The following is a 15,191-nucleotide window of genomic DNA, read 5'->3' as shown; positions in this document are numbered from 1 at the left end:
GCATTATTTGTACGTAGTGAATCAGAGTCATTACCTTATTGCATTTAAGTTTGCTTTGTTTACGTTTAAATATTCAGAATGTTATTGTTTTTTTTTACGTTTATATATTCAGAATGTTATTGTTTGTTTTTTTTGCTTATGGTATTGATATTAATCTCTTTTTTTCTTCGCAGCATAATTACGTCGTACTGGTGCCTCAATGATGTAATAAGTTCTTTGAGAATTTCAATGAACTGATGGAAACAAAACAATTCAATTAAATTGTACGTAGGACTTTTAGTTTTGCTAATTAATTACAAATTAATCTTGACCCATCATAATTTATGGTAATTAACTGAGAGCATGTTTGACATATTTGTTTTTTAAGCTTAATTTTTTAAAAATGTTTTTTCAAAAGTAGAAGCACCAAATTGATGCTTCTATTTTTATGGGCAAATAATTGGATTTTTAGCATTTGTTTTTTTTTACAACTTTTAAATAATGATGTGTTTGGCCAAAAAATGTTTTTTAGTCCAAAAACACTTTTAAAAGTTTGACCAAACACACCCACCGAGTTTTCTATGCCACAACATAATTAGATGGCACGAATATCAAGATAAGAAGTACGGCGATGTATAAGAAGTATCATTTACTAAAGAAAAAATATGGATTTGTGTATGTTAATTGGATATATTTCTTGAATATAAGTAGAAGAATGAAAATAAGCAGACGCATCAAAATTTTTCATATTTGCAAGTTTTTCTTTATTTTTACCCGGGAGATTCGATTTGATACTAACTTCATATTCGAACAATTTAGAGACTATAACTTTTGTATATCACTTAAGATTATATAACAAATATTAATATTTAAATAAAAAAATATCAGTAGAACAAACTGTCTATCATAAGTATATATGATCAAAGCCTACAGAGATACAGTAGTCTTACACCTATCACCTATCCAATTTATATTACTTTGTGAGTTACTCTTGCTTTAATGGTAGAGATTCATGTGTAGTGTAATAGGAGTAAAATAGCTAAGTATATATGGCCGATTACATCCTTTGAGATTTTCATTTGTACAAAATTTCTTTTTGAAAATTTAACAAAATCAATTATCGATTGTGGTGTTACGAGTACTATCCTGCTTAACACTCTAAAAGAATAAGAGAATCCAACTTTTACAAATTATATACTTTTATTTAAATAAAAAGAAAACTGTTTAAGAAATTTTTATTTGTGCAGTATATTACATATGACAAATGACATATTGGTAATGCAAAGTTGAAAGTTCGCATAGTATTACAAATCTTAACTACACTATAAAACTCAAGAGTTATATTGTTATTTATATCATCCGTTCCCCTTCCCTCTAAATTTTAAGCTGTTTGATTTGTCAAGTTCTCTAATACTCTTTTTATCTTTTTCATGTAGGTACACTTGATATTATGGGTTATGAAGTTTTTGATATAATTGCTCAATTCCGATAGAGGTCGTGATCTGACTTTCTACTATTTTCTTTTACATGAAACAATAAAGGGAAGTCATTTGACGATGAATTGATTTATCGCAATTCGCAACATCAACAATAAAATTACACTCTTACTATGGATATTTTTTAAATTATATGGACTTCTGATATTCTTTTGTATTGAGTAGATATAGAGTGTATAAAATAGTTATTACCGTGGCTTTATAGTTTATTTTCTTTTAAGCATGTTTAAATAAATGTTCTTGAGATGGGGATAGTATAACTAATACTGAACATCGATTATTTTAACCCTCAATAACTAATACAGTGTCCTACATAAGATCAACATTGATATGGATGTTTGAAATGTATTGAAGTCTAGAATTTTTTTATTGATATGGATGTTTGGATCTTACATTGGAAAGTAAGAAGGGCGTAGAAACACGTGACTTTACAAAAATTGTGTTTTACTTCCTATGATTTTGTATCATATCACTATACAATCTATAACGCTACTGTCGCAACATAATGATTCCGTAAGTAATGTTACAATATTTTTTGTTTGACAAATATACACCAATTAAATTACTTTTAAAAAAAATATTAATAAATGAATAAGACCTTCATAAATATAATAGGTAAATTAAATAACTAGATAAAATAATTAAACAAATAATCGGAACGGAGGGAGTACAATATTAAGAAGTAGCATTCGCAAACTACATAAATTTTATATCAAAAGAATTTAATTAAAATAATTTAAAATGAGATATGGACTGAACATAAGACTCTCTAACTTAAGACTAAATTAATCCCCAAAAAATACAAATCTACTTAAGCCTCACATTTTTATAACTTTATTCAATTTACAAACCTTATCGCCTGAAAAAATTAAGTACATTTACAAAGTCCTATTCTCATAGAAATATAAAAGACCTATTTTTGTGCAAATATCTTTCCACCATGGGAGAAACTAATTGTGAAATCTTATCAAATAACTCATCTTTCCTATACATGGTCCTATTTTCGATTTTTATCTAAAGAGTTTGCTTATACATACAATACTTGGATGAATTCCAACGAATCCACTCCTTTCAGGGATAAAATTATTAATCTATAACAAGTGGGGTAGTTTTTGGTGTAGGTATGGACAATGTTCCAACAGGTAGAATAATTTAACGTTTTTTTTTTGTTAAGACGTTAGCAATATATATTGTGGAACTATTTTTAGTCATACCAAATTTAAGTACCATATAGTGTGTAACTATTTTCAGTCATAACAAATTTTAGTACCCGTGCAACGCACGGGCACAAAATCTAGTATACTAATATATACACCTTTCAAATTACAAAAATACAATACCTTTTTAAGTCCCGCAGGTAAAACCGACCCAGTCTCAGACTTGTTAGGTATGGGTCTGCTAATCTTAGACCCTCTAGGGTCTGGGTCAGGTTGGGTCTAAGGTGGGGGGCAAGTGTTCGGGTCCGGGTCCTACTGGACCCGACCCGTTGTCATCCCTATTCTCGGGTGGCTTACTTGGTATATGTAGTTTACAGGCTGTCACGTATACCCTGACAACCCGAGGATTTCCTAGTATACACTAAAAATAGCGGCTCCGAATTCAATTATTAGAGAGAAAAAAAAAACAAAAAAAAAAAAATCTAGAAACGAAAAGTGTGATTTCAAGTTCAAGTTGAATCACAAAATCTCATTGAAGACGGACACTAACTGTCACAAGCTGAAGACGGATAGTGCCCCTCTCACAAGATGCAAGTGACAATATGTATGGGTGCTCCATTTTCCCTCCCACTTGCCAACCCACTTAATTTATTATGAGAGCTCTTTAGCTTATTACGGATATTGTCCGTCACAAGCAACACGCTTTGAAGTTGAATTTTGTTAAATTTCGCAGTCATTGACAGTTGACACAGCTATCAAAGTGGACTAAGTCGTCACCCAATTCCAATTCAAGTTAGAAAAATACACAAAAAGGAGAGCAGCCAACCATTGTTGTCAGTTGCTCATCTTAAACTCCAATTCAAAGACACTCTCAAAAGAGAATTCATCATCATCTTTGAAGCACCTTTGATTAAACAGTAAAAATGGTGTCGCAAGAATACGTTCAGAAAATGGAGACCAGACAAAACTACCGGAACCTCTGGCACACTGATCTCCTTCGTGCTGTTCAAGCCGACACTCCTTGTACTTTTCTCTTCTTCTTCTTCTTCTTTTTCTTGCTTTTGCTTTTAAGTTTGACAATTCGTGTTGAAACAAGTACTAATTAATATTTTTTTTTTGTTAAAATTATTACAGATTGCTGTTTCGCTGTATTCTGGTATGTAACATTGTGTAATCCGGACTTCATTTTGCATATTTATGTTGACACTCATTATTCTGTGTTTTGCTGCTTCACTTGCTTTTTCTAGAGTTGACTTGCTTAAGACGAAGCCCCTTTTCATTTTTAACATTATCTAAATCGATTGTGGGTACGACTTAAATTAAGACCGCCTGTAACAAGAATTTATGATTTTCAGAAATGTAGTCAAATTATTTATTTAGTTTTAGTTAATCAGGTGTTAACTAGAGTAACCCAACATAATAATCAAACAATTTTAGTTTCCTGCCCCTCGAAATACTTCTGTTCCTGTCCAGACTGAACATCTTAGATCCGGTCTTTGGTCTACCACATAATTATTTATCGGCCTTCGGTCTAATCCATTTTGATTGGTCTGTGTCCGATTTTGAACTGATGCTCAGTGCTCACCGCTACACAAAATGCACATTATGTTGGTGTCTAATTTAGGACATTTTAAGAGGGTAGATTCGTTGGTATATATGCTAGTCCATAACTCATTTTTTGTTGTTGTAAGTTTCAATGAATGGTTGAAATGTTACATTTTTGAATGGATGAAAAACTACATTTGCAATTAGTATGTAATCTCTTTGTTAGCTTGAATGTTTTTCTGGCATTCAAAAGCCTTGTTGTTATATAATTGTCAAGATAGGATACGTATCTGTTGAACTTGCATTTTTCGCATTGTTCGTCAAGATATCTGTTGGGCTCATGAATAATTTGCTTATGAATGTCTTAGGAGAAGAAAATGTTGAATATTAGTTATGGATTGAAATCTACTACAACAACATCGGAGCCTTAATCCCAAAATGATTTGGGGTCGGCTATCATAAATCATTCTTTGGAACCTTAACAACAACAACAACAACAACAACAACAACAGAGCCTTAATCCCAAAATGATTTGGGGTCGGCTGACATGAATCATTCTTTGGAACCTCAATGCGAAAAAATAGAAAAGAAAAAGTTAAAAACAAAAGGGGAGTGAAACATAAAACAAAAGCCAGGGAAACTTATAGGTTTTAAAATCGAAGTCCGGATTTCTTTTATAAAAACTTACAATTTAAGTCGAGAATAAAGATTAAAACGATTTTGAAAACCGAAGTAAAATTTAAAGTCCGGAATACCTTAAAAGTGAACCAAGTATTAATATATAAGAAAGTTGGTAAAAAGGTGTAATAAATCCAAAAAGACAAGTAATTTATTTTAAAAATTAAATAAAAACATTAAATATCTCAAATAACGTCAAATACTAAAAATCCACATGTATCATTGCCCTCCATTGTGCCCTCTCAAGTCTCAGCCATGTCTGTTTTGGTCTCCCTCTACCCCTAACAACCTTTTCTGTTGCCCAGGTCTCCATCCTCAGCCTCCTCCTCCTAACTATAAGTCTCCTTCTCACATGGCCAAACCATCTTAGTCGGGTTTCAATCATCTTGTCCTCTATTGGCCATCTTGTCCTCTATTGGCCAAACCATCTTAGTCGGGTTTCAATCATCTTGTCCTTGTATGACCGCACATCCACCTCAACATACGCATCTCCGCCACACTCATATTTTGAATGTGACAATGTTTCACGGCCCAACACTCGGAGCCGTAAAGTAAAGCGGGCCTCATCGCCGTGCGATAAGATAAAAATCATCTAACCTTTCCAACACGCCTCTCCTTCCATATTCTCTCTAGAGAGAATTCTTACTCTAATGATTAGGGTCTAGGGAAGTGATAAAGTGCCATAAGTGGTACCGCTGATGCTTGAAGGATAATCAATCTATGATCCTTCTCATTGATTTTTGTCTGAGTATACTAAAGATTTGGTCTATTATGGAGTCCGTAGACATAGAACGTAGGTAACAAGATAACTACTACTCCCTCCAATTTTTAACAAACTTGGTAAATAGACCAATCTACCCTTACTCATGCCTCCCCATCCTAAACCCCATACATATCCTCTAATGGCCATCCTCCAATCCCTAATCCTACAACCACCGCCTAAGGAGGTCTCATTGGTGGGGATGGAGTTTTGTGTGGTGAGGGTTAATTTCGACGGGGATGGTGGGTAAGGGTAGAGGTCGAAGGTAGAGCGTGACAAACATCTTGGTGGTTGATGGTGATTTTATGAGGGTGGACAGTGAGGTTTAGAAGAGGGAGTGTGTAAGATGGTAACGTTGTAACTAGAGGTGGTATGATATGGACAATATATTTGCCAATGCATTACACTCTAGTAGTAGAAGCGTCTATTATCTTATAAAGGGTATTTCACGTGTTAGGCATCTATTGTAGTAGAAATATCTTATTTTTATTCTCTCTCACAAGCATTTGAGTTTTCACTACTTATACAAGGTCCTAAAACAAGGGAAAATAAAGCCAAAGTTACAAAAACCCGTAGGGTAAACGACCTTGCGAAATTTCACCTGATGTGTCAAAATTGCGAAACTAAGCCAGAAAGAAGTCTCACCCGGTCGGGCGTAACTTTGTCGGTGACTTTTCACCCGACGTGAAAAATCTGTGATGGCGGCTCGTCTTTGGAAGGCCTTTTCTGTCTTTGACTTCATGCTCATGGCCCTTGGCTAATCGGTTTTTACCCCTTTGAGTCCCACTATGTACCCTGAGGTATCGTCCTCCAACGAAGAATCAAAAGAAGCAATAACACCAACTTGGGTATGACAACTACCGAACATGAGGGATGTAAACAAAACTTAAACTAAAAAGTGATGATATATGACAAATCATTCAAAACTAGGCAAGTAGTGGGTTCAAAATGGTACTAAAGTGGGCTAATAAATTATATTGTTATCAGCTAGTTTACACAAAATTGTGTTTTCCGGCCAAAACCATCCATAACAAAATTCTGTTTTTAATTAACTGCCAAATATCAGCGTGTTTTACTACAACCATTTCCCTTTTGTCCTCGAGCTTCAAAATGAATGTCTGGAAACCGTTTTGTCACCTCATCGTAGGATTCCCAAGTTCCATTCTCAGGCTAGAACATTGGATTAGTAAGTGAACCACAACTCTATTGCCTTCCTTAGCTAGCTTTATGCCCAATACAACCACTCCAATACAACCACTGGTACTACTTTTAGTTGCTATTGATTATCAAGTTCAGGGATACATGGAACACAAGGTGAATTATGGAAGATTCAGGAGGTGAAGCTTATAGGCTACTTCTCCTACTATTTGTAATACTTGGAAGGGTCCAAAATATTTAGGAGAAAGCTTAGCACATGACCTGTACACCAAAGACATTTGCCTGTATGGTTGAAGCTTTATGTAGACTAAATCCCCGACAACAAATTTTTTTCCAATCCTTTCTTTGTCAGATTGCACCTTCGTCTTATCGTGGGCTCTTTTTAGTTGTAACTCCAACATTTTAATATACTCTTCCCTAGTAGCCAACCTCCTGTCTACGGCTACCACCGTACTACCCCTCATGACATAGGGAATATGAATTGCTGGTGATTGCCAAAAATTTGGTAATGGGTGCTTTGAGCAGATGAATGGAAATTAGAGTTATACCACCACTCAGCTAATGTTATCCACTAAGCACAGGCTTTTGGCTTCTCACCTGTAATGCATCTTAAGTATGTCTCCAAGCATTTGTTAACTACTTAGACTGCTCATCAGTTTGGGATGATAGGCCGAGGACATTAGTAAATCAACTTGTAGTTTATGAAGTTCTCGCCAAAACTTGCTTAAGAAAACCTTGTCCCTGTAACTGACAATGGTTTTAGGAAGGCTATGAAGCCTGAAAACTTGAACAAAGTAGAGTTGATCAACTTTTTCAGCAATAAAGAGGTGAGTAAGCAATGGGCATATTTGCTTGGACGATCTATCACCACCAAGATAGTGTCTTTGCCTTAGAAACTTAGGTAACCCTTAAATAAAATCCATAGCAATGTCCACCCAAATGACACCTAGAATTGGCAGAGGTTGTAGAAGCCCAGCACGTTTAATCTGATTTATAACATCCTTGGCCATTTTCTTCCAATAGAACAACTCAGAGATTCTCATACTAATGGCAATCTCTTACTTCTGGCCTGGTCCAGAGTGGACCTTCCTTTCCTTCTCAATTCCCCTTTAGGCGAAGAGTAATGAGACTTAGCCATGCGTTGCTCTATTTGCTGGATTAGGATCTGCAGTGTATCATCCTGCTGTTAACTCCCCATCACTTTAGCTAATAAGTCAGTGTGAATTTCAGATATCACCAGAGTCCTTGATTCTGAACCAGCTGAGGCTGATTTAGGGATGGAATTAAACCTTTGTTGAGGCTGTTCAAGGTACGGTTTAGGGCTGTTTTAGGGCACGGTGGAGGGTGTATTAGGGGAGAATGAAGATGGGTTCTGGGGTGGCTTGTGAGTTGTGACTGGTTTGATGTCCTGTTTCGTGATGGTCCAGATGGGAGGAAAGGCTACTGGTTTCAGACGTGATATGAAGGGTTGGTGGCTGTTTATAGCGTGGGAAAGGTGGAATGAAGGGCGTCTTTTGCAGGTCTGAGATGGCGGTGGTGGTTGTGTAATGCTGCTGGTGTTGCGGGTATGAAAAGGTATTGAAGGGAGGCGGGTTGCAGGCTATTAGGGAGGCGGGTTGCAGGCTGAGTGAGGGTTGTTTAGGCGGGCTAGGGCAACTGGTTTAGGGTTGATGGGAGGCGAATTACAGGTTGAGTGAGGCGGGTCTGTGGGTGTTTGAGTGAAGGAAGTAGGTAAGGGTTTGAAGAGGGTAGGGGAGGAGGTATATATAGAGGGAGGAGGAGGAGGGGAAGCGAGCTGCTTGCTTCTGGTTTGTAGCAGCAGCAAGCAGCCACGGATTGGGCTTTGTGCAGCTTGGGTGTGGAGTCTTGGGCTGTGTAGGGGTGTGAGGAGCAGCCCGTGTTGGGCTGCTGCATTGAGGACGTAATGAAGGGCTATTGGTGTGGTGTTGTGGGCTGTAATGGGGACGTGAGCATGCGGGTATTGGTGATCTTGGGTCGCGTTAGGTGAAGTGAAGCTAGGGAGTCGGGTTTATTATTAGGGGAGATGAGGTGCGGGTTTGAGGTAAGAAAGGAAGGGAGAACGGGCTTGGTGAGCAAGGCAATGGAAGGGGTTTAAGGTGAGACTTGGTGAGTTTTGCATGGGAATGCATGGGGACGCATGGTTACAGGGATGTGAAAACTGAAAAGAGGTGGTAAAAGAGGGGACGATGAGAAGGGTTTTGCCTATTAAATGAAACTAGAAAATTAATGGGTTTCAGGCTCAGAAGTAAGTATAACCGAATGTATCAAGATGTATATTTTTCCCCAACTCCACGGGTCACGAGTCGATTTAACATCATTAAGGAATCCTTCAATGGCTATCAAGAGCTCAAGGCTCTAAAGAACGGAAATCAAATGTACTTTAATTAAAGAAGATTGTATAACCAAATGATTACGCTAAAATGTTTAGAGAGAGAAGTAATATAGATGTACAGAATTTCTGAAGGAGTCTAAATGAGCTACTCTTAAGATATTTATATGCAAAATTGGGTTTTACCACCAAAACCATCCATAACAGGATTCTATTATTATGTTACTTAGCTAACTACTCTTTTATTAACTAACTGCCAAATACCATCTTGTTTCATTACACAATGGGTGTGCTCTTAATTTAAAGTCAAATTTTGTGTTAATATTTGGAGGTTTGGGTAGGACTAATATGGGTAGTTATTATCTTAGCTTGAAAACCTCATCTTGGGGGTGCTTAAGCCCAAGGCTCATTGAGGCATTAGGCAAAATGCATTCGTGCACCTTATAGATCAGGCACATTCCCATGTAAATTTTATATTTTTCCTATTCTGGTTCTTTTATTATGCCCTCCTCTTTCGCACATTATGTTAGTTATTACTTCTATAGATGCTAACCCTCTTTAAAATCCTAAAGGGGTTTTATTGCACAAAATGAAAATTTTGTTCACAAAAATAGTGAGGCCTCGTGTTAATGTGGTGTGTGCCTTGTACCTTGTACCTTGTACCTCATCGCACCGAGCCCTCATAATCTGGATGCGCTTCCGGCCTTTTAAAAATTAAGGTTACTATAGAATTGTGAGATGTGAACAGTTTTTCGTTCACCTGGTTTGAGCAAAAATCTTGTTTATTTCTATAATGACATTTTTTGAGAGCTAAGGAGTACTGTGCTTTAAAGTGCTTGACATTGAGGACTTGTCAAGTATGCACATTTGTACCTTTATTTTGGCTCTTAATTTTCTTAAAAACCCTATCCTAAACGCATCGTCAAACTCTTACGTTGTTTGTATACAACACTGATTTGCACGGCTCTTCTTACATAGGGTCTAACAATTTTGTAAGAGGTATACTTTTTTTTTTTCTTTAATCTTTCTTGTTGATGTGATTCTGTTGAAATTGAATTTCTTTAAACGAGACGTAAATTCTCATTCATGAAAGCTAGTTATGCCTTCTGCCAAACAGGTGTTGTACATCTGGGATCATTTCCTCAATTAAAGCTGTTTAGTGCTTTGGGGATGAGCTCTTGGTTTGTCATCATGATGTCTGATTTTATGTTAATGTATTTTCTAATTTAGGACCCCGTTTGTTAACTGCTATTCTCTGTCTTTGTTACACTGATATTTTGTTCTGTTCACGACCATGTAGTTTAATTGTTTTGGATTATGTTCTGTTTTGGTCATTTTGGTTCTATTTTAAAGATGTCTATAGCTTTGGATATATATGCTATTCTTTACTGTATGAGCTCCTTACGAGGTTTTTTTTTTGGTACACCTATTTGCCTTTTCATTTTCTTTGGTAACGCAGCTCAGTTCCTTTTCTTCATTTTCAGTTCGCCGTGTGCATCATATCTGCTTCGGAAACGTGCCCTTTATAATGATATGTCAAGGTGATTATTAATGCTCAGTAATAAAGTGACCTCTTCTATTGTCACCATAGAAATTCATGATGTATACTGGGAAGTGGGTAGGCATATGATATCAATTGAAATTTATCTTCTTTATTATGTGTAGATATGTGTGCTGTGGAGGTTATATGCCTTGCAGTGGTCGGTGTGGAGAGAGTCGCTGCCCTGAATTTTGTCTTGGTACCGAGGTATACTTTAATTTTTCTAAAAGTTCTGCATCCATAAATAACCATGAGTCATCTGTGTGTAGCTAAAGTTAAGGGTGAAGATGTAGGCGAAGCGTTATCCTTTCATCTATTAGTAACACTTACTGAGAATCTGAGATGTAATGAATGTGTATTTTTCCTCATATTTTAATCTTTTTGGTATTTGTTATGTCCAAACATATGAGCCAGCGTTTTCTTTTCTGCCAAAGATTGCGTTATCAGTTGTTTTGATATTAGTGCTGCTGGTTTTCCTATTTTTCATACGAATATAAAGAAATTGATTAGTTAATATAAAGAAATCTACGATTTTATCCGATGAAGTGTACTTGGCTTGGTGGTTAGAGTATCACCTGGAGACTTGGAGGACTGAGATTTGAATCATGCCCAAAGCAAAGCCATATTTATTGTTTTTTTTTTCTCTTATACTTCAAACCAATGTAAAAATTCTAACTGAAATGACAATAACAAGGTTCGAACCTTAGTCTATTATATGAGATGTTGTTGCCCTTACCAATATGCTTAAATGCTTTAAAGTTCATTACTCCCTCCGGCTCTTGACAAGGTTCACCCTTCCCTATGAGGCCGTCTCTCACCTTTTGCTTTATTCCTGATTTGTCTGATTTTTGTGGTCACTATTAGCTGTGGCCCCACATATTTCTCTGCTTTCATTATCCTCCACACATTACTACTCCCCCTTCAAACTTGTGCCAAATGAGGAGTGAACCTTGTGGAGAGACAGAGGGACTATTTGATACGGAGTATAATATTATAAATGTTGTGACATTACATGCCCAAAACTATTTGATATTAGTATAAAGTATGCTGTGTTATAGCTGTTGTTTTATACTTCCTCCGTTCTTATGTTTTCTTCCTACTTCAATAAAATACTCCTCACATATATTAGAGAAATGGTAAGAAAAAAAAGAATGGAGGAAGTATAAAAGAATCAGATTATATTAGAAAAATGTCTATTAAACATTGTTTCGCGCATTCAATTTGTAGGTTTGTATTATTCTCAACATATATTTGAAAAAACAAAATCAAACTCAAATAGACTTCGTACAAAGTTAACATAGCTTAAAAAATTGTTGCCCCAATGGCATATCCTGGGTCCGCCACTATTGCCGGTGTTTTGCTGGTAGTAGTCTTTAAATTTCTTACTATTATATTTGCGTGTTAAAAGGTAAACCTCATTCCCGACTGAATTGTTCTCTTCAAAACTTCACCACATTGGCTGGGAATTGGGTAACTGGCCATTCAGATTGGTTTTTCCCATACACCAGAGTGTTAATTTCCATGAAAAAGAAAACCTCGGGGTTACCACAGAAAATATAGTTCACTTAACACTTCTCCTTGTCATATAAATCCTTGGAAGCATATTGTTAACGGTAGGTGACTTTGTTTTTCTTGTTCCTTTGTCTTTCCGTGTGTTCTCCTGTCTTACTGGTTTGCCTTGCCCCTTGTGGCCTTGTGTATGTTGTTCTCTTGTAATTGCTTATATGCCAAGATTATCTGTGGTAAATATTACATATTGGTTCCTGATTATCATGTATTCTGTGATCAATAGGTTGTCTGCTGCTTTGGCAACTCTGTGGCCTCCACACGTTTTATGTTGCAGGATGAGTTCAACATACAGACAACACAGTGTGACAACTGCATCATTGTATTATCTCTCTCCGTGTTCCTTCTCTGTAAGTTCTCTCTCTATTTTATTTATTTTACCTTTTTAACTCATTTTCTATCTCATGGTAGGGCTTCATGTTCTGCCTCAACCAAATCGCATGTATATTCTCTATTGTTGCAATGATTGTGGGGAGTGAAGAAATTTCAGAAGCAGCTCATATATTGAATCTCCTTTCTGAACTGGTCTACTGCTCGTAAGTCACATTCCCTCCGTTTTATCTTCTTCTAGTTGGAAGCTTGAGAGAAGTTTGGCTTCCTCCTTTGCATTGAATATCCATCTGACTAGTTTTTGTCTTGTTTTGCAGGGTTTGCGCTTGTATGCAGGTAAGTCCTAACATAACAGTTCATAAATCGAATTTATCATTTTGGGTTGGGACTAAAACATATTTGTCAAATTGGGGTCCATGTATGCCAAGAGATATCCGATCTAGACCTCATCGATGAACATGCCATGTTGCATGGCGTGTTCAAATCTTTCTAATGGTGTGTTTAAATATCAAAACAAAAAATGCACCTAGATCCAAACATGCTATTTGTATCGGCGTGTTTGATGTAGAAGTGGGACCATTGAATTCAGTAGGCTAAACCTAGTCCAGAGAAGCAAAACCATCTCCTTATTCTTTGTTAATCACTTTTTGTGGCTAATTAATTCATACCCTTGAATCCAAAGTTTTTGCAAAATGTTCAAAGAAAACAAAAGTAAGTTCCTTTAAACGAATTACCAATAAGTTGTTGATCATGAACAGTGACTGACATAGTCTTGACACAAATCCTTTGAAGCCACGGGTTGAAGGGTATGTGACGACAAGCGGCCAAGAGGTTGTCGGCCATAATGTCGAAATTGTGCATATCGAATAACTCGAGGAAGTTCACCGTCTTCGTTAAGAAGCGCCCACCATCATCATAGAGCAAAGGCCAGACTAGCTCCTTTGAGTCATTGGTTGGTCTGACTTTAATCACCTAAGAGGTTGCATGGAAGGATAGAGGGAAAGGTTGCATGGAAGGAGTGAGGACTTGGGTGGAAGATGTTGTCGTGAAGGGTGAATGGATTTGGTAGGTGAAGGGATTTTTTTATGTTTTTTTTTATAAAAAAAAGACTAAGGAAATGAATTTGGATCACACAAAACACACAACACAACCCCACATTCAATTGAATTTGGACCACACAAAATACACAACCCCACGTCCAAAAAAGGAAAGAGGAAAGAAAAGGCGACTTTAATGAAAAAGGAAAGAGGGAAGAAACGGATGGAGTAGTAGTTTTGAAAATGTGGTATAAAAAAAGGTGGGAATCGTCTATGAATTCGATGATTTATGAATTATGGCCGGCGAAGGAAATTTTGGCATGCATTGAAACAACAGTTTCTTGCGTCAGACACTATGTGCTAAATTCTTGTACACAATTGTGTCATGTAACTTATTCTTCCGACACCTTTTTCTGTTATATATCTCCGAAACATCTCATCACCATTTGACACAGCACAATCACCATCAAATTGCATCTGGCAAAGCACCCAGTAACAATTACTCTCAAGTCTCATTGTAAGAAAGCTTTTAAAATTATAACTTGGGAGAATATTTTAGATCATCAGCATCACTCAGTGATGTAAATATAGATTAGTTGGTTCTTGTGATTCAATTATGATTTGAGAAGTTAAATCACTGATAGATAACTTGGTTGTCTTAAGCTAACCTAGAGACCAGTCTGGTTACATTGAAATACTAATAGTAAATTTCCAAATAATGCAGACACAACACAAGGTAGAAATGGACAAGCGTGATGGCAAATTTGGGCCTCAGCCAATGGCAGTGCCTTCAGTTCAGGTAATGTCTCGAATTGACCAACCATACCCCTCTACCGTAGGGTACCCTCCTGCACAGGCCCAACCTGCCTATGGCTACCCTCCTACCGGTGCTGCTCCACAAGGATATCCAGGTGCTTATCCTCCCCCACCTGCGGCCTACCCTCCTCAAGGATACCCACCAGCTGGATACCCCAAGTGATGTTACTCCCAGCTTGAAAATCTTTGGAAGACATTATTGTTATTATTATTTTTTTTCGCGTGTATTTATTCTTTATGAAGTACATGGTTTACTCTATTTATATCTGGCTTAAGTCGGCTTGTAGTTATGTCTCCGTGCTGTATTCTTCCTTGATTGTAAACTGATGCTGAATATGCAAATTCGTTGTTATAGTGTCTCTGGATTGAGGAATGATCATTGTCTCATTTACATCTCGCCGACAGCCTGCGTGTTACCTTTTCCTTTCTTTTTTTTTTGTCAATCCTGGCCCTATTGTTTTTTTTTTTGTCAATCCTGGCCCAAATTTTTGTACTTCCTATTGGAGTAATCGATAGGATACAAGCTTTGTGTAGGAATTTCTTATGGGAAGGTGAAGATAAAAACTCTAAAGCTCCCATGGTGGCCTGGAATGTTTTAGGGTAAGGAGTATGAAGGTCTGGGTTTAATTGATAGTAATGTGTGGAATGTGGCTGCCATTGACAAGCTAGTAAAGTGTGGAATGGTGGTTGGCTAGTAAACATGAATACATGATCATCTCTGTATTAAATGGGTTGATAATTTTTACTTAAAAGGTCACTAGATGAATTATGAACCTACC

General features: G+C 36.8%; 1 protein-coding gene across 1 annotated transcript; it reads left to right on the top strand.

The window, feature by feature from the left end:
* Positions 1-3,372: 3,372 nt before the first annotated feature.
* On the top strand, positions 3,373-14,803 carry LOC141653765 (uncharacterized). The gene is made up of 8 exons (XM_074461611.1): positions 3,373-3,655; positions 3,767-3,788; positions 10,608-10,664; positions 10,789-10,870; positions 12,456-12,551; positions 12,641-12,765; positions 12,877-12,895; positions 14,321-14,803. Exons 1-8 carry the CDS (start codon positions 3,556-3,558, stop codon positions 14,573-14,575), a joined length of 756 nt encoding a protein of 251 aa, XP_074317712.1. The 5' UTR covers positions 3,373-3,555; the 3' UTR covers positions 14,576-14,803.
* The last annotated feature ends 388 nt before the right edge of the window (positions 14,804-15,191 follow it).

Source organism: Silene latifolia, chromosome 4 (genome assembly GCF_048544455.1).
Source record: "Silene latifolia isolate original U9 population chromosome 4, ASM4854445v1, whole genome shotgun sequence".
Classification (NCBI taxonomy): Eukaryota; Viridiplantae; Streptophyta; class Magnoliopsida; order Caryophyllales; family Caryophyllaceae; genus Silene; species Silene latifolia.
Note: the sequence above shows the minus strand (reverse complement) of the source record. Positions and strands in the feature narration are given on the sequence as shown.

Bases quoted from the DNA above. Each gene is read 5' to 3' on its own strand.
- LOC141653765 (XM_074461611.1), top strand. From the start codon at position 3,556: ATGGTGTCGCAAGAATACGTTCAGAAAATGGAGACCAGACAAAACTAC. The intron at 3,656-3,766 runs GTACTTTTCTCT...AAATTATTACAG, and splicing joins TGTTCAAGCCGACACTCCTT to ATTGCTGTTTCGCTGTATTC. The intron at 3,789-10,607 runs GTATGTAACATT...CTTCATTTTCAG, and splicing joins TGCTGTTTCGCTGTATTCTG to TTCGCCGTGTGCATCATATC.